General features: G+C 37.7%; 1 protein-coding gene across 2 annotated transcripts in view; it reads left to right on the top strand.

Moving 5' to 3' along the window:
• Positions 1 to 2,648: 2,648 nt before the first annotated feature.
• The window catches only part of SIK2 (salt inducible kinase 2), a 112,389-nt gene continuing 88,650 nt past the window's right edge, over positions 2,649 to 26,387 (top strand). Inside the window, exons 1-3 of one of the 2 annotated variants that reach the window (XM_087821551.1) lie at positions 2,649 to 2,804; positions 14,303 to 14,419; positions 16,758 to 16,821. In XM_087821551.1, coding sequence (XP_087677677.1) covers positions 2,670 to 2,804; positions 14,303 to 14,419; positions 16,758 to 16,821 — 316 coding nt within the window. In that variant the 5' untranslated portion in view covers positions 2,649 to 2,669. Of the gene's footprint in view, positions 2,805 to 3,301; positions 3,499 to 14,302; positions 14,420 to 16,757; positions 16,822 to 26,387 lie in introns of those variants that run through there. The other variant, XM_087821552.1, reaches the window with a different exon arrangement.

The raw sequence follows: 26,387 nt of genomic DNA, 5'->3' as shown, positions 1-26,387 counted from the left end.
CTACTCCCATCGGTATAGAAATATCAGTCTTCAAGCCTCCCCCCACTTCCCTTCTCACTTTTGCAAACAACGTATCTCACACTAGAATAAGGTATTGCTTGGAAGAGTGAAGGGCAAAAGCACAGTTAGCATGGAGGGCTCAAAAACCAATAGATCTTACACAAAGAATTAAAAAATAAAACAAAATAATAAAAATAAAATTAAATGTATACATATATATTATTTCATCAAAAAGTTAAAACTACAGAAAAGTTGCAAGAACAATACAATGAACTATCATATACCCTTTGGCTAGATTTATCAATTTAACATTTTCCCACATTTGCCTTGTCTGTCTTTGCTAAACCATTTGAGAGTAAGTTGCATATATTGAAACATTTTATCCCTAAATACTTCAGTGTGTATCTCTTAATAACCATGGCACAATTATGAAATTCAAGAAGCTTAACATTTAAATAATATTATCTAATATAAAATCCATAGGTAAATTTTAACAATTCTCCTGAAAATATTTTTTATAGCACTTTTTTTCCCAATTCAGAATCACATATCGCCTTTAGTGGCATATCTCTTCAATCCCTTAAATCTAGAACAGTTCCTTGGCCTTTCTTTGTCTTTCACGACACTGACTTTTTTTTAAAGAGTACAGGCCAGTGGTTGGGTAAAATGTTTCTCAGTTTGCATTTTTCTGGTTATTTCTTTGTGATTAGATTCAGAAAATGTATTTTTAATGGGGGTACTACATAAGAGATAATTATGTGCTCAGTATCTCACATCAGGAAATGCATCACATCATTTTACCCCGTAACTGGCGACATTAACTTCGACCCTTTTGTTAGGGTGATGTGTGTCAGATTGCCCCATTGAAAAGGTACTGAATGAATAAAGAGCCAAGGATACTTTGAGACTGTGCAAACATCCTGTTCTCCAGCAAAGTTTCACCTAATGATTTTAACAACTATTATTGATTGTCTGAGTCAATCATTACTATGATGGTTGCAAAATGGTGATTTTCCTAATGTCACTTCTTGTGTGTTAGTTCACATTCCACTGTCAAGAGTTGTCATTCCCTCCATACTTAAAATTTTAAGAATAAGTATGCACGTGTAGATTCTTTTAAAAATTTTCATGGTGTTATAATCCATTTCTATCAGTATTCATTCATGATGCTCAAATTGTCCCATGCTTAGTAAGTGCAGGTACATTCAAAAACTAGCTCCTAGTTCCTTTTTTCCCCAGAAATAATTATTGTTTATTATTAATTTTTATATATCCTTTTAGCCTTTTTTCTAGGGCTATATATTTATGTGTTTTAATTTTTTCAATTACAGTTTACATTCAGCTTATTTTGGATTAGTTTCTGGTGTACAGCATAGTAGCTAATCATGTACTTTGCGAAGTGTTACCCCTGATATTTCCAGTACCCACCTGGCGCCATACATAATTATTACAATTTTATTGACTGCATTTCTTATGCTGCACTTTACATCCCCATGTCCTCTTTCCTTTCGACATGTGAAAATCTTCCTTTCTTGCACAAGAGCTTTCAAGGGCCTTTAATACTTTCCCCCTCTCTGCCCTGGAATCAGCCATTTCTCCAAAGAGTTCGCGTTCGGTGGAGAATGGCATTTAGGAACCGAGATCTGGAGGCGCATAATACATTTCAAAATACTTCCTTGGGTCACCATATGGAGGCAGGTGTGATGTGCGATCCTAACTCTAGCATCACCTGAGTGACCTTGGCAATTCCCTTCCTTGCAGCTCGATTCCCCGTCTGAAAAGAAAGTGCAGTAAATAAGTATGTATTTCTTAACCTTTTCGGGGTCAGCAACACGTTTGGGAATCTGATAAAAGCTATAGTCCCCGCTGCCCGGAGACGAGCTCAAGTAAGCAAAGCTGTGCATGCGTTTCCCCGGGTCGAGGGGTCGAGGCCCGAAGCCCCGCTGAGCTTGCAGGTCCCGCGTTAAGCGGCCTCCAGGGTCTCTTCAGAGCCAGCATTCTGCTCCTCCGCAGCGCTGCCAGAGCCAGTCCTCGGAGACGTCAAAATGTGGAGAGATTTATATAGAAACAGTGAGAAAAGGCTGCAAAGAAAGGGGCCCGGAGCACGCGTTGCTCAGCCACAGCTCCCCGCCTGCGCCGAATGTAGGAACCGCGGCGGTCCCAGGTGAGAGGTTTTGGCGGGAAGGCCCGGGGAGGGCGGAGGACGCCGGGCCGGGCAGGGAGACCGCGGGCCGGGGCCGGGCGCTGCAGCCCTCCGCTCCGCCCACCAGGGCTCGCTCTAGGCCTTCGCCTGAGAGGCCGAGAACGGGGAGGGCCGGGGGGCACGCCCGCCCCCGGCGGGGGCCAGGCGGCGGGGAGCGCGGGGAGCGCCGAGAGCGCCGCGGCCCGGAAGGAACGCGCCGTCCAGGCCCCGCCCGTCTTCCCTCCCCACCTCCCTCCCCCGCCGACGTCGGCGCTGCTCCGGTCGCCATGGTGACCAATCCCGGCCGGGTCCCGCCCCCGCCCCCTGCCGCGGCCCCCTGACGTCGGCGCACGTCAGCAGCGGCGCGCTCCTGGCTGGGCCCTGCGGAGCTGGAGGGACCGAGCCGAGGAGCGAGCCGAGCGGCCGTGGCCGGAGCTCAGCAGCCCGCCCGCGCTCCAGTCCGCCGTGTCTAGCAGCGGGGCCCAGCATGGTCATGGCGGATGGCCCGAGGCACTTGCAGCGCGGGCCGGTCCGGGTGGGGTTCTACGACATCGAGGGCACGCTGGGCAAGGGCAACTTCGCCGTGGTGAAGCTGGGGCGGCACCGGATCACCAAGACGGAGGTGCGGCCCGGGGCTCGGCGGGAGCGTCCCAGGCGAGGGCTCGGGAGAGGAGCTGTTTACCGAGAGGGGCGGCTGCAGCGGGGGCCTGGGGAGACCCGAGAGGCCGGGTCACTAGCTGAGGCGAGAGGGCCGGGACTTGGAGGACCCGGGAGGTGCGGGGCATCGGCGAGCGCCGAGGGGATCGGGCCCGGTCACTTGGACCCGAGTGTCGTCCCAGTTGGAAACCCGGCCGGCCGGGCTTTGCGTTCCCGACGCCACCCCCGGTGGCCACGCGGAATTTCGTCCAGAGCCTTCCACCCTGGCGGTGACCTGGTCTGTGGCCTCCGCTCCGGAGCCCAAGTTCCGCGTCTTCCCTGCTTTCGGCTGGGGGTGGGGTGGGAGGGGAAGTCTCGGTGCTCCCGGGCTGCGCGGCGAGAGACGGCGCCGGGCCGGAGTCCCCTGCGCTCCGGCGGCATCGCGCGCTCCCCGCGACCGCGGCCCCTCCGCGGCCCCCGAGGAGGGAACCCCCGGGCCGAGAGTGCCGGGACGGCCGCTGTCCGTCTGCTCCCCCTCCTCTTGCAAGACAGTGTGTCTGACTTGGTGTCGGGCCGGCTCGATCTGACGCTCCAGACAATGGAACTGGTGAACATGGTCATCTCTGCGTTCGCGCGGTCGGTGGGTTGGTCTTTCTGATGCTGGGCTGTCCCTTCACCAGGTGAGCCTCTCACTGTGAACACGCGTTGCTGAAGCCGCCGCAGATCCGCTCTGCGCTCGTAGGGCCCGCAAATGCTTCCCGGCGGCGGGTTCAGCACCCCCGCCCCCCCATTGCACATTCTAACGCACCGCACAGATTTTCTCCAAGTCTCTGTTCTTACCTAACCCGCCCCCCTTCCTTCCACTGCCTCAAGCTGCTCTCCTCGGGGTCTCTATTTTAAGACGTGCAAATTAAATAGTTTAGAAATAACGGCAGAAACAACCATTCTTTAGAAGAAAACCTTGTGTTTTTGACGTATTTCACTCTGCCTCATTGTAGTTTTTCTGGAATGTCATCCTTTTGCAGTTTAGTTTTTTTCCAGTTTTCACCCCTTGCCGTTTCCCCCCATATTAGTGTGGATGTACGAGAGTCTGGATATGGAATAACAGGACCTTTATTTTTCAGAATGGCAGTGTAAGGTGAAGGGCATTTGAAACGAGTGATTTTCTTAGCTGTTTTTCGTGGAAGTTTTGCTCGACTTTGTTTTTGTGAAGGAATCCATTTCCAAAATGAAGGGGCATATGTTATTGCATCATCGTCACTTTTTGCCCTCCCTTACCGATCCTAAAATAACCCAAATATGACTTTATTTTTTAGCATTAGGACCAAGGTCCCAGGTTTTCCTCTCACAAATTTCTCGGTGTTAGCAATTCAAATTAAGTTTGTAATGATAAATACAGTGACTACAGTGAAATTAATCTAATCCAGCGTTTTTAAAAATGAGCTTGCTTCCATTTTTCTAAAGAACCAGACCCTAATGATACGGCATTTCCCTTTTAAATTACATGAAAAGAAGGTATTTTTAATGTGTATTTTTATATGAGTCCTTGCTTAAGGACTGTCTAAAAAATCAAACAAATTGCATGTTACAGAGAACCCCTACAGAACTTTTGAACTATATATTGTTATGTGGTTGAGTTCCAAACCCATCAATATATAACATTTTTTCTTATTAGGGTTTATCAGTATTAGTAGGAAGACTTAATTGTCAGTTGTTATTTATTAGGTGAAATTTAGGTAATACAGTATCTATTTAAGTACTGCTTAAGTGGGGCTGATAGTGACTGACACTTTTGTTAACTTGACAGTTCAAAAGATGTCTGTTTTTAAACTGATATATCTTGTAGAGCTAGGGGGCACTGTGCAGTAGTATCATGGCTTGGCTATCAGATGGAGTGAAATCAATTTGTAATTGAAGGCACAGGTCAGATTATGAAAGAGCACTCAGATCTTGAATTGTGTGTGTAGAATGCGTATGTAAAATGGTTTGTGTTAAAAGCTAAATTTCTGGTCCATAGAGCCCATCTCCTCTGTGCTTTTCTAAAGAAGGTGTCCTTAAAATATAAAAAGAAATAGTGTGCATTTAACCATAGGTAAGTGTGTTGGTGGTAATTTGGTGTGATTCGAGATATAAAAGTTGAGTGGTGTGAGTGAAATGCCAGGGTAGTTAAGGAAGAGGAAAGTTCCTGTAGATCTCAAGTTTTGTAAAGGTATTGTGAACTTTTATGGTAATTTGCATTTAGAATTGTTTAGCTGCAGCACAGATATATTTGTTTCTTAAAGTATACTACTATCTATTAATAAGAGTTTTTTAAAAGAAGTATTTGTTATCTTCATTCATTCACTGTGTATTTATGTCTCTAGTAAATACAACAACTACTTCAAATATAAATAAAATGGCTAGTGGAAACTTTAACGTTTTATTTAACATTATTTTAAGTTCTCATTGCTGAGCACAGCACAGTAATTACAGTGATATTATAAAGTATAATATCAGCAATATATAATTATACTTACTGCTTATAAAAGGTTCTTCAGTATAGTATACTTTAACATCAATATGTTTGTGTGTTTTAAAACTTAGAGGTCTTTTTCCCCAAATTTGAACCCAAGGCAAATTTTAGGGCTTAGTTTAAACATGAATGTCATGAATAATTGGACCCTTTTATTTTTAATGGGCTCTTCTTTTCCTCTTTTTCTGTGTCATTCAAAAATAATGTTTTCTACAGAGCTTTGGAGATCCAAGACTGTTTGCGTTTCAGGAAAAAAATGAGTGGACAAAAGAGATCATCATTTTGGTCTAATCAGTCAAATAGTTTAACGCTAAGAAATATAATTACATCATCATCCGAAGCAGTATTCTCATGTTAGACCTCTGTGTAAATTTTGCACACAAATGGGAAGGCAGGTGGTGGTAGAATCCAGCTTCCTAATATAATAAGTACTTCATAAAAGCTTTGTAGTATTGGTTTGTGGTTTATGAATTAGAGTAGCTAATTTTATAAAATTAGCATAATGGGAAAGGAATAATAGCATTTAGACTGTTAAACTATTTTAGGCAGTAGTGGTTGCTAGTTTGCTATGTATGTGTCCTTGAGTAGTGTTTTATTAATACTATACTAGCAAAGAACTCTTTCCTTTTATCTGATTATATAGCTAGTTTTTTTGTCTGTTAAATAAAATTCCAGAAAAGTCACGTGTACCCTTAAAACTTTCTTGTTTTCTGACTATTAAAGAAGTACAGTCTTAATGTGGAAAATATAAAGAATAGCATACAAAAAAGTACATGTATAAATTTCTCCACCAAAGGGAATAAATTATTCTTAACCTTATGGCATATTTTCCTCTAGTCATCTTTTTTAATGCATTTTTTCCATAGATGAGATCACGTGATATAAATCGTATCCCTTTTTCCACTTACAGCCTGAGCATTTTGCTTATTATATGTAACTTGGTAAAACATTTTTAAAATATGTTTTAATTGATTTTTTAGAGAGAGAGAGAAAGGGGGGTAGAGAGAGAGAAACATCAATCAGCTGCTTCCCACACACACCTTGACCATGGAACGAACCTACAACCCGAGTATGTGCCCTGACTGGGAATGGAACTGGCCGCCTTTAGGTGCATGGGACAACTCCCAGCCAACTGAGCCACATGGCCAGGGCTTGATAAAACGTTTTTAATAGCTTCAGTGTTCTACCTTGCAGATAAATCCTATTTTACTTAACACTTTCCTTATTAATGAACTTTATATAGTATCCAGTGTTGAGTTATAGTAAACAACTTGCAGTGAATAATTTTTGTGTATATAACTCTGTTTGCATTTTTAATTTTTTCAGGAAGGAGAAATTAGGGGTACATTCCTAGAAGGGAAATTACCATGTGAGAAGGTTATTTTTATATTAAAGAGTAATATATTTTTATCAAATTTATGTTGATTATTGAAAAATTTTAAAGTATAGATAAATGAAAAGAACTGCTCCTAATATCACCACCCAGAGATAACTATCATTAGTTATTTTCAGATCTTTTCCTATGACAGATAATTGAGTTTTCCTCAATACCGTGCCTCTATGTTGCTTAGCTAAAGAACACATAAATATGTGGTCCATGGAATCGTAAAGATATTTCCCAGAGGTTCTGAAAATTACCTTATTAAAATGGTACCTTATTAAAATAGGTGCTGGCTACGTACTTATCCTTAAGAGAACCTGGAATGCAAAACTGATAGTAAGGACATTCTGAACACTACTTTTGTTCACTGAAACACTTTCTGTGTGCATTTGGGGTCTTTTATATTTAGGCATAATTCTTTTACTACTACCTTAAAATGTAAGTATTTTTAAAGCTTTCCAAATAAAGTATCAAAGTTGCATTTTTGGAGCAAGAGTAGAAACCAGAGAAGGGTATGTTATACCCTGATTGCAATATTTCTTGAAAAATAGATTTAAAAAAAAAAATACTATTGAACTTTATACTTTGCTTTGAAAATTTTAAGACTCCTCTTGGTAGTCTTGGTATTAATCTTGTGCTGTGAAGTAGTCCAGATTTCAAGAAGCAGCTGTACTATGTGCAACAAACACAAGGACTTGCTACCAAATAATTTAATCACCAGTATTTGTATCTAGGCCTGTGTATGATCTTTGTGCATTGAAATAAAAATTTTATTTCTCATGGAAGATATATGCTTTATTAGAAATCTAGTTTCTTGGCACCCAGGCAAGTAATATTTGGCAAATTATTCTGTTCAAAATACTCTATTCTCTTGGAGGAGTTGGGGGAGACAAATGTGCAAAATAAGAGTTATTACATTCTGTAGAAGCTTTAAACTTTAACAGAGTTTAATGTGTTCTGATTTTAATTCCACTGGGAAATTATATCTCAATGTCAGACAATTAAGAAAACAGTTATTTGGAAATAACTGAAACTGGCCTCAGTTCTTGGATTCACATGATGACATTTGATTTATGGCCCACTGCTGATGACAGATTCATTTCCTTGTAACCAAAATGGATTCCAGAAATTCATTAAGATACCTTTCTTTCCTCTTCATGTACCTAGTACTTCTACCTTCCACCTCCATATTTTTTTAAAGTTATTTATGTAAAAGTTCCTTTCTACAGAACATCTGTGGAGAATGTGTTTTCACCCTTCAAACAGAAATAGCCCATATATCCAGTTAGAGATTATTTGAAGAATAAAAGACAATTACATTTGGGAATGTAATTTTAAAAAATCTTCATTTTAAAAAAACATTTTAAAAATCCTTTAAACAGGTTAGAGATGAATTTTGGATGGATTAAGTTAAAAATGATGCTAAAATTTGTTTTTTAAGTTCTTTAAAATAATCATAGTATTTGTGTCTTTTTCCTCCAACCACAACAGAATTGTAGACATTGCTTATTCCTTGTAGACATTGTTGAAAAGCTCCAAGAAAAAAATAAAGATCCTTAATTCAGTTCACATCCTCTCATTCACATACATTCTACATGTAGGTGATAAAATTGATGTCAGCTATATATATAGTCTGTTGTTTTAATTAATGTGTTAGTAACATTTCCCAAAGTTTAAAAAAAACTGGCTAAAGCATGGTTAAATACTATCTTTGCCTATGACTGCCTGCATTTTATTTATCAATTTCCTGTTCTTATTTCTCTCTTTTACTGTTCCTCTTTCAAAAATAATGTTTCAGAGGGCATTCCTGTATATATATGTCTTTGTGTACCTATCTGATTATTTCCTTAGGCTAATGCCATAGTAATGGAAATTCTTGGGTCAAGAAGTATGTCCTTATCCCCGCCAGCGTGGCTCAGTGGTTGAGCATCCACCTAGGATCCAGGAGGTCACAGTTTGATTCCCGGTCAGGGCACATGCCTGGGTTGTGGGCTCGACCCCCAATGAGGGGCATGCAGGAGGCGACTGATCAATGACGACTCAGCATTGATGTTTCTCCCTCTCTCTGTCCCTCTCCCTTCTGCTTCCTGAAATCAATAAAGATATATTTTTTTAAAAAAGAAGTATGTCCTTACATCCATTCTTATGGCAGGAGATGCCAAATTATCCTAAAAATAAAAAAAGAAACCTATTAATTTTCACCAAGAAGAATGCATATTTACCAGGAATGTGATTTTTAAATCTTTTCCAATTTATTGGAAGAATATAATATTTTATTCTAATTTGCATTTCTTTGATTACTTTGATTACACAGTTTCATGTGATGACTACATTTCTTTTGTGAATTACTTATTCTTTGGCCTATTTTTTAATTGAGTTGTCTTTTTTGTAGATTTGTTTTAAAAAAATTTTCTAAGGTAGATTATTTTTAATCATTTCTCTTGTAGTCTTAAAAATTCTCAGTTCAATTTTTATGCATAGAAAAGTATACTAACATTTACCGTTACTCCATTTGGTTTCACTTACTCACCATTAATATTTATTTTATGAGAAGTGAAATAATTTTTTCTAAATTTATCAAAAAGGGTACCATTACCATTAAATTACATTTTGAAAAATGAGAATACTCCTTTTATTCATCAGTTTAACATTATTTGATTTCTGCTCTTACATTTAATTGGTGCAAATTTGTATTTTACATAGTTGTTACATTTGTATGTATTATTTTTTATTTAACATTATTGGAAATATTTCTATATATATATATAGTCTTAACTAAGACGTAAATCTTAGTGGTTGAGGGTCAGCCCCCGAACCAGAGGGTCACTGTTCAATTCCTGGTCAAGGCACATGCCTGGGTTTCTGGCTTGGTCCCCAGTAGGAGGCATGCCGACACAGCATCAGTGACTCGCTCATCATTGATGTTTCTCTCTCTCCTCCCTTCCTCTCTTTGAAGTCAATAAAGACATATAAAAAATATTAATATATACCCATTTTATAGAGAATTTAGAAAATAAAATGACTAATATTTCACAGATAGAGAAGTTAGTATATTTGATAAATATAATAACTCCATTTTATTTTTCTTTATTCTTATTAGAAAAGTATTCATGTTCATCAAAGAAAAATTGCACAGAAAAATATAATGGAAAAAATTAAATAGTCTGTGATTTTTTTTTTTCACCCACTGATAACAGTTCATTATTTTTACATCTAGATTTTCTTGTTCTTTTTCCTTGTGTTGAGGCCACACTGATAGCCTGGTTTTTGTTTTGTTTTGTTTGTTCTTTTGTTAGTCCCCACCCAAGGATATTTTTTCCATTGATTTTTTTTTTTAGAGTGAATGGAAGGGACGGGGCGGGGGGCATCCATGTGAGAGAAACACATCGATCGAGCCTGCAACCAAGGTGACTGGAATGGAACCTGCAATCCTTCAGTCCATGGGTCAGTGCTCTGACCACTGAGCCAAAGCGGCCAGGGCAATAGCCTGATTTTTAATTTAATGTATTAGACCAAGCATTTCTCCATATTATTAAAAGGAACCATTTTAATAGTAGTCATAATATAAACTTACCATAATTCATGTAATTATTTCCCAATTACTGTTTCTATTTTTTTTGTTATAAATTATACTCTATTGAATGTATTTATATATAAGTATTTATCATTTCAGATTATTTCTTTCAAATAACTTCTGAGAAGTAGAATCCTTAGGCTAAATGGGATGGATGATTTTTAAGGTTCTTGACATTGTCAAATTACCTTACAGAATAATTATAACCTATTTAATATTCCTAGCAGCAACATATAAAAGCGGCTATCTTATTAAACCTTAGCTCACAAGGGTGTTTACTTTTTAATCTTTGTAAATATAATAAGTGAAAATAGTATCTTTTGAGATATAATTGACATTTTAGGAAGTTTTTTGTTTTGTTTTTTTGGTTGCCCTGACTGGGAATTGAACTGGAGACCTTCTGGTGCATGGTACAATGCTCTGCCAACTGAGCTACACAAGCCAGAGCAGTGTTTTGTTGTTTTTAATTCACATTTTCCTATTTCTAAGGTTACAATATTCAGTGTTGCTACTTTACATGGAATTTAATTTGATAGTAATTCTATCTTATCCAATATGCCCTCCAAAGCTGTATAGGAAACTTTCTTTTTGAATACTCACAGAAGGCATATTAATTTTTTTCTATCTCCAATAAATTCACTGAAGGTTATTTTAAAAATAATGCATACATAATTGGGAATTAGAGAGTTGAATAATTTAGATCAACAACAACAACAAAGGGGCCCTTCATTTTAGAGTCCCTTGCTTTAACTACCATGCAGATTTTGTCTTAGGTACTATGTTCAGAACTAAGTAGAGAAGACATGCAGAGAGTAAGTTCCCAGAAATCTAAATTCATAGTTCTCTTCAAAATGAACTATTGGAATACAATTCTTTTGCAAGTTGCGAATTCCGTATACCAGTGGGGAAATCCCCAAATGCAGATCTTTTGTTGATGAAATTTGTTTTCCAAAATGTGTTCTGTTTGTTCTCACAGAACTATTAAGTTCCTTGAGGGTAGGAATCAAATCTCATCTTCGTATCCGGGCATAGATCTGGGCACACAACAGGTGCTCGGTAATTGTGTGAATAATAGGCTCTTTGAAATAGTGAAAAAATTGAACTTGTAGTTAGAAGGCCTGCAGTTTTCCCATTAATTCACTTCAGCTTTAGGACCTTTGTAAATTATGTAATAACCTTGAAACTCAGTTTCATCAACTCATGGGTGTTCCATTTATTATATAAAGTTGAGCGATAAATGAGGTAAACTTTGCTAAAACATGTTAAAGTATTTTGTTAAATAGTGCTGTGCACTTGTGAAGGTCATCATCATCATCATCATTTATATTTCTGAGAAGTACTTGGTAAAGAGTCCCATTGTTAAGAAATTACTTGGAAGAGTGTGGCAGAGACTGCTACCTGATCACCCCAAATCCACTCTCCTCTTCTTCCTGGACCTACAGTGGACTGTTCTTGGCCCCTCTGGCATTTAGGTATGGTCATGTGACTGAGTTCTAATTAATGGAGTGAACAGATCTTTTTCCTTCTGTTTGGAATGGAGACAACCTTCAGGGTAAACCTGGAAGCCACCCATTAAAGGTAGTAGGTCTTGAATCTTGTGTGCCTTCATGGAGGAGGGCTACCTACTAATTTCTCACCCAGCTATGTTTGCTGCCTGAGCAAGAAAAACTGCTGTGTTTGAGTCATTACGTTTGGGGTCTGAGTGTTACTCCTATTATAAATAAGGAGCATGCTAACACATGCTCTGTTTTTTTTTAGTGCTTTACCTTTCCCTAATCTTATAGCAGCCTCACAAACAAGGGGCAACAATATAAAGATAGAAATATGTAGACTTGTGGGGGTGTGTGTGTGTGTGTGTGTGTGTGTATTCTGTGAACCAAGATAAAGTTGAGAGAATTATGTTTTGTCTTTTGAGATTTTTTTTTTCTTTCTGAGAAAAGTTAAGTGAGGTTTATAACTTGTTAAAATTTAATTAGATAATTTATATATTTTTTACTTTTTTATTGTTTGAGGCCAAGGTTCTAAAAGAGTATAAAAGAGGATATATCTCTGGTAACACATTGCTTTAACTGTTATTTGATATTCAGACATTTTGTTTAACATGAAATATGATACTCAATATTATATGTAATAAAAAATTTTCTTAATGACAGTAATTGTGTGGCATTTAAAAAACTATAGTGTGTTGTTGTTTTTTCACTCCGATTCTTTTTCTATTTATTAGATGGTTGTGACCCATTTTATTTTTAAAGCTTTTTGTTGGGAAGGGGTTGCTGGTGTCTAGGCGCACTCCAGAAATTGTAGGGCAACACGTGTTCTTCAGAATATGCCCATGTTACCTTCCTAAGGAATATTGAAAAGATTCAAGTATACAGTTATCTGTTTATCATCTGCCAACTTTTACGCAAAGTAAATGATAATAACTGTGCTGTATTCTCATTTCAAGCAGTCAGAGTTCAGTACTTTTTACTTTTCTAGAATATTTTGATCACAGAAGCAAAATACTAACAAGCATAATCAAAATAGCTATCGAAAAACTGCCTAGCAAAGAAGCTACCCTCTTTCTTCTTAGGCAGAAGTTTAATTTTATGAATATATTTAGTAATTCGATTTCCCTTGCGAGCTTAAGTCCTTCTGTGGGTTACAGTTTATTCAAATCAGGAAACAAGCTGTGACAGCAAATTAGAAATAGAGAAAGGTAAGAAGGAAACCTTACAGTGGAGCTACCAGCAAAGGACACAGTAGCCGTAAGGAAAGAAGAAAAAACTAATCGTATAACCGAGAATCTGAGGGAATTGACAAGCTGAGTCCTATTTTCTTAGATACCTTGTAAGAGTCTTGAACTATTATAGTGCATACAATAATTGATATTAAAAATTACCCTGAAACAACATAAAACTGAATTATGTGCAGCCTATATACATAGAATGGGAAGTACATTTTAGAGTTTCTTCAGAACTTATAATTAAATTTGCATAGTGTCTAATTATCTGAAAATTTTCTTTAAATCAGAATGGCTTATTTCCTAACCAAATATCTACTAATTTTAAAAAATTAGGTTTTTTTGGTTGCGTGAAAAAAGGTGTGTGATTGTTGATTTCTGATACCTTCAAATTATTAACCTTGGAGTGGTTTAGGTTCCTATCTAGTTATAACAGGAAGAGGCCCCATCTTTAAAAATCAGATTCCTCTGTGGAAATCAAAATTTAGTGTAATTACTTACATTTGAGTTTTTGCACTTTGATTTTGAGAACAAAATTTAATCCAATGGGTATCTTCATGGAGATGGATTTTGATACTTTATATTTAGCTTTTTACCAAAAAGGTTGACCTATATTCTTTGGAACCTATAACTTGCTTTTCCAGAAAAATTTTATTTCAGTACAATAGAAACTGTCTTTTACTTGGCTGGTCATTTATAAGTACTTTGCAGTGGGATGATAACTAATTGAAACTGCTGAGATTTTACTTAATTTACAAATAGAGTACGAAGGCACTACATTTGTACTGAAAGAAATAATGTTTTGCTAAAGTAACGTTGCAGGGTTATTCTTCATAGCACACTGAAGGCACTCCCAAACAAAATCCACCACAGTGCCGTATACGTGGTAGCTGTTTAAGAAATATCTGCTGGCCCTGCCGGGCGTGGCTCAGCGGTTGAGCATCGACCTAGGATCCAGGAGACCGGGGTTCAATTCCCGCTCAGGGCACATGCCTGGGTTGCGGGCTGGATCCCCAGTAGGGGGTGTGCAGGAGGCAGCCGATCAATGACTGTCTCATCATTGATGTTTCTCTCTCTTTTCCTCTCCCTTCCTCTCTCTGAAATCAATAAAGATATATTTTTTTAAAAAAAGAAATATCTGCTGAATGAGCCAGTGAGCATTGGATTTAATCTAGCTGTCATCATGGTCATAGGAACCTGCAGGCAAAGTCTCAGATGTCATTTATTAAAAAGATCCTAACTGGAAAATGTTAACCATTGTATACTAATTGTATTTATTTGTGTACGGGATGCAGGTGGCGATAAAAATTATAGATAAATCTCAGCTGGATGCAGTGAACCTTGAGAAAATCTACCGGGAAGTACAAATAATGAAATTGTTAGACCATCCTCACATAATCAAGCTTTATCAGGTATGATTTAGCCTTACAACTCTCCACACTTCTCATATTAAGTTCTCTATTTTTCATCATCATTTTTCTCTTTTATGTTAGTTTTATACATATTTCCAATGTATAAAAAACGAATAATGTTATGCTTTTATTAAGCTGAGTACATCCATCTTTCTATACTCAAGTAAAAAATTAGGAAAGTAAAAACTAGTAGCTTAATTTTAAGTTGTCTCTCACACTGTAAGTTATTTAAAAAGCTTGTAGTTGTGCATTTGTAATACTGTCTTAAACCTGCTGGATTTTGGTGGTGGTACTGTTAATGAGGACATGGAAGTTTTGCTTATTTAAAAAAATAGACTGTTATTGTTTTATGAAATACAAAGGCCAAAAATAGTATATTTCTTAGTGACATACTTGGTAATACCTAGAGCCAAATCTTATATTTTGTTGGGGTTGTTTTATCATTTTTTAAAAAGCAATTTTACTAAGATATAATTTTTTAAAATGAAACTGCACCCATTTGAAGTGTAAGCCTTGTTTTTTAAATGGAGGATTTTCTCATATTTTTAAGGAGTAATTCATATTTAGGAATAGTAATGTAATATCAAACATTTGTAATATTTTAATTCATAATATGTAAAATTTTTATGTTGGAAACTAGTTTCAAACTAAAATGTTACTGTAAATATGCTTGACTATGACTTCGATCTCCTAAGTATGACGTGTGCACCTAGTGGTGTGCTGGACTCAGCTGTATTGGTTGGTGAGAGTTAATTATTAAATTTTCAGAAGTTTTGCAAACTGATGAACATCATGTTAGTAGCTCAAAATCAGTGATGGTAGGAGTATATGTACCACAGAGGTTGGTTTACAAGTCAGGGTTTTTTTCCTCCCCCTCAGAGACCTGGTCTAGCACACCATTGTGTGCACTGAAATGGGTTAGCATTAGTGTACATTGGGGTTTAAGAAAATGTCAGAACTTCTAATTATGTTTATTTTGTAGATTTATATGCATTTTTTAATGTACATAATGTATTTATACAGTAGCACGAGTATGAAATTTGTGTCTATGTATATACTCATATATATACATATTTTATGTATATATACATGTACATGCATATATGTTTGGCTAAACAACTTTTTGTTTATAGAAATTTGCAATTAAAAAGGTGTGGGGACTGTTAGCACTACCATTAGCTAAAAATGAGAGACTGTGGTGTGCCCCCTCACAATTCCTGAAGTTCTAAAACTATATAGGACCTCTTAGGTCAAATGTATACCAGAGTATTTCTCCTTTTAAGCTATCTGTCTATTTATTATTTTTCCTTTAAGCCTTTTAAAAGGAATTTCTAAAGAGGATACTTCTAAGAAAATAATCACATTCTTAGAAGTCTCTGATAAACTATAAGCCAGACTGAGGTTAAAACTACCAGGCTTCACATGATAATTCTGTGTTTATTTGAACTAAATAATCAGTTAAATTGATTTGCTGTTTGGCCTGTTTAGACCCAAATTGTAGGTAGCTCTTAATCTTCCGGCCTGATAGGGAAGAGTCCCACACCTACATGTTAGAGCAAATTTGCTGTAGCCTTTCAGTAAATAGCAGTTCAATTTTATGCTGTTAGCATGTGTCAGTATATAAAACGATAGTTACAGAGAAGCAATCTAAAATTCACTCCTTTTGAATCTATAAATTCATTTCCTTTAGGTTCAGTATAGTTTGAAAAATCAAGTTTATGACAATGAACCTAGAAAATCTAATTTCAGTAAAAGTGTATATAGCAGTGGAGTTATGAAGAAGCTTTTAAACAATGTTTTAAAATAATAACACTATGTTACAGTATTAAAGTATAGTAGGAGAAATGTCACATTGTGTTAGATTAGCTAGGCTACAGGCCAGATAAACTGAGCTGTATTTGGTTTTCCTTTCCTTGATCAAAGTCTACCATATAACACAGGGCTAGAAGAGTCAGTGAGGAGGTGGTAAAAGGTTGATTTTCAAAACTCTTGTTACTTATATTAGCATTTTTCAAACTTGAATGTTCATAATAACCACCTGGGGATTTTGTTAAAAGGTAAATCCTGTCAGTAGGTCTAGGATGGGGCCTGAGATCTACATTTCTAACAGTTGGGCAGTGCTGCTGCTGCTGGCCCATGGACCTTGGAAGAGCAAGGATCTAGATTTTTTACCAAAGTGTTAGCCTAAGGATATTGTGTCTTATAAACTTTGCCAGCTTCTGAATTATTCATAACTTTGACACTTTTATTAGTAGTTTTAAAATAAATAACTCTATAGAATATTGTGGCAAATTGCAATTCTTTCCTGTCAGACTAATACGGAATTATTTATCCATAGGTAATGGAGACCAAAAACATGTTGTACCTTGTGACAGAATATGCCAAAAATGGAGAAATTTTTGGTAAGCACTTTTCCATAATTTTTTTAAATTTGAAAATGTCGCCCTGGGCAGATGTCTCGGTCGGAGCATCCTCCCGAACACCAAAAGAAAGGCGGGTTTGATCCCCTGCCCAGGCTGGTACGGGAGGCAACTGATTGATGCTTGTCTATCATCACATCAATGTTTCTCTCTCTCCCCCTCTCTTCCCTGCCCCCTTCTTCCCTCCCTTCATCTCTCTCTAAAATCAGTAAAAACATATCCCTATTTTTCTGCCTGTTTAAGAGTTAGTAACATGAATTAGAAATTTTTAAGCATTAGAATATAATAAAATATCCAGTAAGCTAAAAATATGGAATATAATTTATTCTCCTATATTTATGATATTAAAGTTAATGCTTAATTTTCTCATCTGCATTAAAGAGATTGGAAAATCAAAGATAGGGAGTTACTTTCAGTCATATTTCAAGGGAGATTTTCTTTCCTTTTACCTTCCTTTTCACCTTCCTTTTTAACAAATATTTATTGAGCTCTTACTATGTCTCAGGCATTGTATTAGGTAAAAAGGATAGTGGTGGCCTAAATAACAGAATCCCTGCCATTGTGGATCTTAAACAGTTTAGTAAGCCCTTAACTGAAGCTGTAAGACCTTGAACAAGTCACTGTACTTTTCTGGGACTTCTTTTATCTCTAATAAGAAAGTATTTGAGTAGTTGGTTTCTGTGATCCAATCTAACCCTTAAAAATTATAAATATTTTATTAGTTCTAGCTTTCATCTATTTTATTTTTACTCTGTGGAGCCAGAGCACTGTAGGTAGTCTAAATATTTTTGGTTTTTAACCTAAATTTAAGCCCAGATTTTTTTAAACAGCTTTATTGAATAATAGTTTATATACAATAAATTGCACATATTTTAATGTGTATAATTTAATAAGGTTTACATATGTGAAAGAAACCATCACCACAATCAAGATATCCATCACCCTCAAAAGTTTATTGTGCCTTTTGTAATCTGTCTTGTCCCACATCATCATCAGGTAACCATTCATCTGTTCTCTGACTCTATAAATTAGTTTGTGTCTTCTAGAGTTTTATATAAATTTAATCATACAATATGTGCTCTTTGGTTTCTTTCTCTCAATAGAGTTATTTTAAGATTCATCTATTTTGTTATATGTATCAGCATGTCGTTTCTTTCTGCTGTTAGTAGATCCTATTGTATGAATAGACCCCAATTTGCTTATCCATTCATGTGTTGATAGACATTTGGGCTGGTTTCAGTTTTTGGCTATTATACATGAATGGCAATGAACATCCATATACAGGTCTTTAACTTATAGTCTACCTTCAAGTAATATTCAGCACTTCACATATAGTATAAGAGCCTTATAATAATATACTTCTGTTTTGCCTTTCTGGCCTTTATGTTCTTGTACATTTTTCTTATACCTATTTTATAAAACACAAAGTACGGTGTTGTCATTTTCGTCTAAAAAGTCCATTTAATTTAGTTTTAAAGAGATTTCAATATTTTTTTTAAATTTTACTTATTTAGCAGTGGAGTTATTGCAACATCTCTAGATGTAGATGAATGTATTCATTTTCATTCCTTTGTGTAAATACATTATTTTCATCTGGTGTCATTTTTCTTCTGCCTGAAGGATTTTCTTTACCATTTCTTATAGTGCAGGTATGTTGGTGATGAAATCTTTCAGTTTTCATATGTCTAAAATAATCTTATTTTGTCTGTTTTTGAAGGACATTTATATCAGCTATGTATTTGTAGGTTGACTTTTTTCCTTCAGTACTTTAAAGATGTTGCTCCATTTGCATTATTTCTGGCAAGAAATCTGGTCTCATCTTTTTCTTTATTCCTCTGTATATAACATGCCTTTTTCTTCTGGGTGCTTTTTTTTCCCATTGACTTTTTAGAGAGAGTAGAAGGGAAAAAGGAGGGGGGAGAGAGAAAGAGAAAGAGAGAGAGAGAGAAACATCAATGTGAGAAATTCGTTGGTTGGTTGCCTCCTGCACATGCCCCAATCGGACCAGGGATCAAACCTGCAACCCAGGTACATGCCCTTAACCAGGAATTGAACCCATAACCCTTTGGTCCGTGGGCCGATGCTCTAACCACTGAACCACACCACCCAGGGCTCCTCTAACTGCTTTTAAGATTTTCTGGTATCAGTGGTTTCAACAATTTGATTATGAAGTGCTTTTGTGTGATTTTCTTCACAATTTTTATGTTTGGTGTTCATTGAACTTCTTGGATTTGTGAATGTATAGTTTCCATGAATAGTCAGCCATTATTTTCTTAACTAATTTTTCTGACTCACCCCTCTCTCCTTTTCTTCAGAAACTCCCATTATACATATATTAGGCTACTTGAAATTCTCCCACAGCTTACTGATATGCTTTTCCATTTTAAAAATTTTTATTTCTCTGTTTCATTTTGTGTCTTTAAGTTTACTAATCTTTTCTTTTGCAATGTCTAATCTGCCATTAACCTCATCCAATTAATTTTTCATCTCAGACATTGTCATTTTCAGCTTTATAAACTTGACTAAGGCTTTTTTTTCTTCTTCTTTTTAACATCTTCTATGTCTTTAGTTAGCTTTTTGAACATATGGAATACAGTTTTGTCCATGTCTCCTAATTCTGGCATCTCTATCAGTTCTGGATCAGATTTGAATGGTTGATATTTCTTCTCAGTTTTGGTAATATTTTCCTGCTTTTTTATGTGCCTGCTAGTCTTTGATTGAATGGCAGACTTTGTCATTTTTACCTTATAGGTTGCCACATATTTTTTAATTTCTGCAAATCAACTTGATCTGTGTTCTGGGATGTAGTTAAGTTATTTGGAAAGCTTGATCCATTTGGGTCTGGATCAGTGCTTAGTCTAGGTCTATTTCCCACTTTGGCATACTCTCCCCATTGCCCCATAAATTCTGGGTTTTGTTTTTTTCTAGCCTGGCCAGTGGGAATGTTCTCCGTGATCCTCTCAGATGTTTCTTTTTTGGCCTCGGGTAGTTTTCTCACACACATGTACCAATTAGTATAGTCCTAAATGCTGGGTGGGGGGGGACCCTCTGCAGATATTTAGTGTTCTCTCTGTGTGTAGCTCTCTCTTCTCTGTACTCTATTTTGTAGTTTCTATTTGCCGTCTTCCTTCTGGACTCTCAGCTCTGTCTCTTCAACTCAAGGAGTTTGCTTGGGTTTCCCCTCACTATATTGTGGCCTGCACACTTTCTCACCTCATTTATTTCCTGTCTCTTGGGGATCACTCTCCTTCTTTGACTCATGTTCAGTGTTTTATAAACCAACATGTTGTATATTTTAGTCCGTTTGTTTATTGGTAGGGGAGGGTTGTTTCAGGCAGAAAAGTAAATTCAGTTCCTGTTACTACATCTTGATTGAAAGAAGGAATTATATATACTTCTGTCGTTTTGGAAAAAATGTATTATTTATAGTTGAATTCTAAATAAATGGTTTTGATTCAATTATTTTCTAATTGTATTTTAGGAAAGACAGCTTGCCTCTTTTGCTTATTTTTTTCTTTTTTTTGATAATACTTATTGAGCTCATTTAAATTCTTAAGATATTTAACTAGATGTTTCTTAACTGATGTTATAATAGAACGGTATAGGCTTTGAAGTCAAGCAGATCTGGCTACACCAACTGGTTGTTTATAATGCTAAGTACACTATGATAATTGTTGGATTGCTTTGGGCAAGTTTCTTTCTTTTTGTTCTTTCTCTGTCTTCCCTTTTTTACATTCACTCTGTCTTTCAGGAACTCTTTATTGAAAACCAACTATGTGTCACCCACTGTTCTATGTGGAAAGAATACCACAATGAAGAATGCAGACAAAAATCCTTGTTGTCATAAACTTTACAGACTAGTGTGGGGAGAGAGACAATAAAGAAAGTAAGAAAATTATGTAGTGTATTAGATGGCAGTAAGTGCTATGAAATCGTACAGCAGGAAAAGGGGCATGGGGAGCGGGGAAGTAGATTACAGTAGTAAAAAGAGTGGTCAGGGAATGCCTCACCGATATGAGCAAAGATCAGAAAGCTCAGTCATCTAGATACAGGGTAAGAGGGTGATCGGGGAGAGGGAAGAGTAAAAGAAAGGTCCTGAGGCCGCCGTGGGTTTGGTGTGTTGGTGGACTAGCAGGGAGGTCAGTGTGGCTGGAGAGCAGCGAGCAAGAAGGAAGAGCCAGAGGGAACCAGGAGAAAGAGTAGTTGGAGATGAGGTCAGCAAGGCCGCGGCTTTGGGGACCTCATGGGCCATAAGGAGAATTAGGGAACCTTTAGAGGCGTTTGAGCAAAGAAGTGATTGTATCTAACATTTTAAAAGTATCCTTCTGGCTTCTGTGTTAAAATAGATTGTAGTAAGCAAGGGTGGAAACGGAAACCAGCTAGGAGGCTGCTGCAATAGTCTGGTGAGAGGTGGTGTGGGCTTAGACCAGGATGGTAGTGCTGCACGCAGGGCTAAGTGGTCAGACTTTGATGTTTTGAAAGTAGATACAGTAGGATTTTTGACAGATGGACACCGCCTGAGTAGTGAGTATGATTAGGGAAGACACCAATGTCTGATCCCTGAGGCATTTAAACATTAAGAGGAGGAACCAGCAAAGGTGACAGAGAAGAAAACCAAGTGAATGCAGTATCCTGAAAACCAAGTGGCACTTTGCTGCCGAGGCACTTTGGGGTGAGATAGAAGGAAGATGAGTTTGTTCAGATAGAATAGATTTAATTCATCCTGTGATGTGGCAGATGAGGCACCAGGGAACGCGCAGTACATTAGACACTAGTGTGGGGAAGGGTTTAGAGCAGCTGGCGGTGCTCATGATAGTCAAGGGATGAATGAAAGCGCTGATAATTAGCAGTGAGGGAGTTCCTGGTAGACTCACAGTCAGCAGTGCTTTCAGCCCAAGAGGAGGAGTAGACAATATGAACGGCACATGTTGGGGGTTGGAATGGTAGAAGGACAAATGCACTAGGAGTTGCTGTGGCTGAAGAGGTGAGAGTTGAAATAGCTGACGGTGAGATCCAAGTTCAGGAGGGAGATAAGTGAAGCAACAAAGGAGTTTCATGAGCTGAAAACAGAACAGTGGCACGGTGAAGGAATGAAGAAGGTGAAGTACTTTTGGGGACATTCGTACACAAAATATAAAAACTCTAACCTTGATCCTGTATGTAACTTCCCAGCAGCTTGATGCTTTCAGGTTCTCTGCTGCTGGCACTGACTGCCCTAACTGCACCCTGCACGTTCAGGAAGGGCCTCAGGTCTTCCCACACTCCTCAGCTGCTGTTTCTTTGCATAGAGAGGTGTCTTGTGCCATCTGGTTTTCTTGCCCCATCTGACTAGGTTTACAGCAAAAGAGTGATTTGGGTGGCATGCAGGGACTGCAGTTACAGTATACATGCATGATTTGTGCATTATGAGTCTGCGGTGTTTATGCCCTTTACTTTTGTTTGGTTAATTAGATTGCACCTCATTCCCTAAATGGCTGAAGTAGCTTTAAAGGAGAATAATACAAAAACAATAATTCTAAAATATAAATAAGAACAAAGAAGTGATTCAGAAAATACCTGGAACAGTAGGAAACAGTCGTGAGCAGTGGGAGAAGGGAACATAAATGTGCTGGCAGTAAGAGCCCAAGAGCTTCAGATACGGCTCTAAGTTTTCTGGCTGTCACAGTGAAAAGAATGTGCTGTCATTTACAGAATTTTATTCAAGAGAAAGACAGGTGCATATCCCTCAAAGAAGGCAAAACTTTTCTTGGTAGTAAATTTTTCCTTTAAGGTTTCTTATAAGAGTACTAAGTAAGCAATATTTTTAAAACAAAAATCTGATTTATACTATGACAGGAGCTTCCATTGTTTTTGGAATAAAGTCCAGGATTCTTTTTTTTTTAATTTTTTAAATTGATTTCAGAGAGAGGAATGGAGAGGGAGAGAGAGATAGAAACATCAATGAGAGAGTCATTGATCAGCTGCCTCCTGCATGTCCCCTGTTGGGGATCGAGCCCACAACCCGGGCATGTGCCCTGACCGGGAATGAAACCAGTGACCTCTTGGTGAATGGGACAACACTCAACCACTGAGCCATGCTGGCCTGGGCCAGGATTCTTAACAAGGCCAAGAAGGAAGATTAACTCTACACACCCCTGGCTTAAATATAATAATAAAGATTATCATTTCTTGAACATTTGCCACGTGCCAGGCATTGTGCTAACTCCTGTAGATATACTGTGTTATTTGTCCTCTCAAAACCCTTATAAGATATGGACTTACTAATATCTCCATTTTACAGTAGAGGAAACTGAGGCACAGAGAGGTTAAACAATTTGCCCAAGTCACAGCACAAGTAAGCCAGCAAGTGGCATAACCAAGGCTAAGCCGTAGTCTGACTTTAAAGGCTGAGCTCTTATCAACTCCACTATACTAACTGGTTATATGCCTCCTTAAAGTTCTTTGAACTTAACAAGTTTCTTTTGTCTTAGTGACTTTGCACATCACTGTTTCTTCTGCCTGAAGGATTCTCTGCCCTCCCTACATCCCCTTAAGCATGTCAGTGGATTCAGTTGAATCTTGATAGATATAATTAATTTAATGTTATCATTAAAACTAGAAATAGGCAAAGCATGTAATAGGTTTGTCCACTATGGTGAGTAATGGGCGCAGGAAGCACTTGAGCCCGTCTTCAGTACTTTGGAAACTGGCCAGTGGACTTCTTACCAAATCTAATGACCATGTCTAATCTAATGACCACAAAACCCATAACTAGGCTTATCTCCATATTGGTTTTCAAAACAGAACATGTGAATCTCTGATTCCAAATCTGTGCTCATGTTGATCTGGAGACATAGAAAGCCCCTTGCTCTCTGCAATTTCAAATCTTGCCTTGTTCAGAGGCCTACCAGAAGTTCCATCTCTTCAATAAAGTCTTCCTCAATTAATTCTGTCCACATTGATTTCCTCTTATGAGAGCATTATGGTTCTCTTTCCTGCACAATTCATTCTAGAATTTACCTACATACTGCCTTTCATTGCCATTTAAAGTCTTCGTGTGTATTTTTTCACTCTCCTGGATTGTAAGTTTCTGCTGAGGACTTAGCAGAAACAGCTTTTTATAAACACCTGTTGAATGAATGATGTAATAGTCTACTTTGGCCTTATACCCCGTATTTACTTAATGAAGCTAGCAGGAGAGCACTGCCAGGTTAAGTAGACTGAGGTTCTTCTTTGTTCGGTTTTTGGAAGGACTTTCCTGTTGGTTTGCACTTCCGAAGCTAAACATGAATGAGGAAATGCTAACTGAATCAAGGGAGAACACTGGCTTGCTCTAGATTACTGAGCAGTTTTTGAGTGCTTACTGATAGTTACCACCCTGCATTTATATTCTTCCAACTCCACACCGCCCCAGTATAATGGTGAATAAGGGCATATACATTTAATCTGAGTAATTTTTGTTTTCCAATTCTTATATAGCTGTTGGTGCTCATCTCTGAAGGATATTATTTTCCTGATCTGGCAGCATGGAGTATGTCATGGCAAATGAATTTGCTAAAAAGAGCCTTAGGTTATTTATAAATATTATAAGGTTTTATCTCTAAAATTTTCCTTTGGATTCATAGGTGTGATTAATAAAAGTTATTCAAGATTCCTGCATTCTTTAGAACTATTTCTCATATTTGTCCATGTGGTCATAGGCGGTAAATGGTGCAAAAATCTTAGGGTGGTCACCTCATCAGACAATTTGGGTACTATTCAAACAATTAAACCGGCAGTCAGCAGTTTCCGGCCTGGTAATTAAATTACCCAGGGCCTTTGTTTTCAGATTTCTGCTGCTTGATATGCTGTGTCTTTCCAGGCCAAGCATGTGCCTGAGGTTTATTGATTCATTTCCTGTCTTTCCCTTTCAGTGGTAACATATTAGGATACTGGCTGTGGTGATTAAAAGGGGGCTTTGTTTTAGCCAAAATACCTTTAGACACTTGGTTACTCAGAAAATATATAGGACAACTTTTGTGACCTTTGGTTACTATCTTAACAGCATGAAGGTGATGTTAGAAAAGTTGTTTATTTGCCTTTTCTTATGAGTTTCAATAAACTTTGAAGGTTTCGCTCACTTTATAATACCAGTATGATTCTAGTTTATATTTCGGTTCTTTGAGTTTTTAAATTATTAACCAGGGTCCCAGGTGCAGCACTGCTTAAATCTGTACTCCTTTCTCCAGTTTGTTGTCATTCCTTTAGTTTGGACCTTCATCATCTCTCACTTGAATTACTTGAGCAAGCAGCCTGAAGTCTCTTTGCCCCCAGTTTTGTCCCTCTTCTAAAACATCTTCCATGTTGCTGCCAAAATGATCTTTCTAAAATGCAGATCTGATCCTTGTCAGTTTCGTACTTAAAATATTTCTGTGGTTCCCCAGTGCCTTCAATATGGAATTGGTATAATGATGCAGCCCGTCTACCTTTCCAATCAAATCCCCATCACATCTTATGAGCTTTATTAACTGCACATGATCTACTGTGCAGATGTATAGGCGAATGTTGCTTTAACACATCTGAGGGTGGTAGATGTCAGTGCAGAAAGATTAAATTCATGTATACTTCAGAAGGGATATGCAAATTTTGAATTCATGGAGATTAAATTAGACTGTCCTTGGATATAAAATTTAGGATCTTTCTTTTTGGATTTTATTACATGCATGTAAAATAGTTACCTTTGAAGAGGTCTAATTGGATTATTTGCATATCTTTCTGGTTAACTTTTAAGGAGAGTGGTAACTACATGAAAGAGCCAGCATGACTCATGATTCAAAAATTTGTTGTTGCTTTCCCCCACACCTTTGTTTGAATTGGGTTAGACATTAAAAAGTCTGGAGTAAGGTTTGTTCTATGTGCTAGTCCTAGTTCTATCTTCTAAATAAACCTGGAGCTAGCCATATGTTTCTGAACCTGTGTCTTCTAAAAATGAGGGGGTTGTATGAATTTATTAAGTACTGTGAGCTTGGTACTGTGACTAGTGCTGGGAATTTAAAAGAAAAAAGAAATAGGTGACTTGGCCACTGCGGTAGAAGAGATCATAGTCAATTTTCTAGGTCTAAAAAGTTGATGTCTATAAATCTCAAGAAACAAAGTTTAGTTGTGAATATTTGATGAATGAAATAGATTAGTCAGAGATGACTAAATATGTTTTTAAGCTTCATATATTTGGAAATATAAGCAAAACAGACCTTAATTGAATAGACATTTTAAAAAGCTGTCCAGTTTTCCCGTTAACTTGTATTTTAATTTCAGCTATCTCCTGCTGATCATTGGCAGCCTGCCTCTAGTTATGGTTCAAAGCCGACATTCTGGGCTATGAGCAGCGAGCTCTCCCATGTCTGGCAGCTGCAGCTGCAGCCAGGCCATAGTGAAGGGCGGGAGAGAAGCATCAGCTGTTCTGATCTTGGCCATAACCATACCCAGCCCAGTTCTATTCATGTGAGGCTTTTGGCAGTCTGTGTTTTCTGTTTCTTTCAAGATGAATTTCCATTAAGTGAATCATACTATTAAGGAATTTCAATGAGATC

Source organism: Miniopterus natalensis, chromosome 11 (assembly GCF_054644295.1).
Source record: "Miniopterus natalensis isolate mMinNat1 chromosome 11, mMinNat1.hap1, whole genome shotgun sequence".
In the NCBI taxonomy this organism is placed as follows: domain Eukaryota; kingdom Metazoa; phylum Chordata; class Mammalia; order Chiroptera; family Miniopteridae; genus Miniopterus; species Miniopterus natalensis.
The sequence above is the reverse complement of the archived record's forward strand: the minus strand, read 5'-3'. Positions and strand labels throughout refer to the sequence as shown.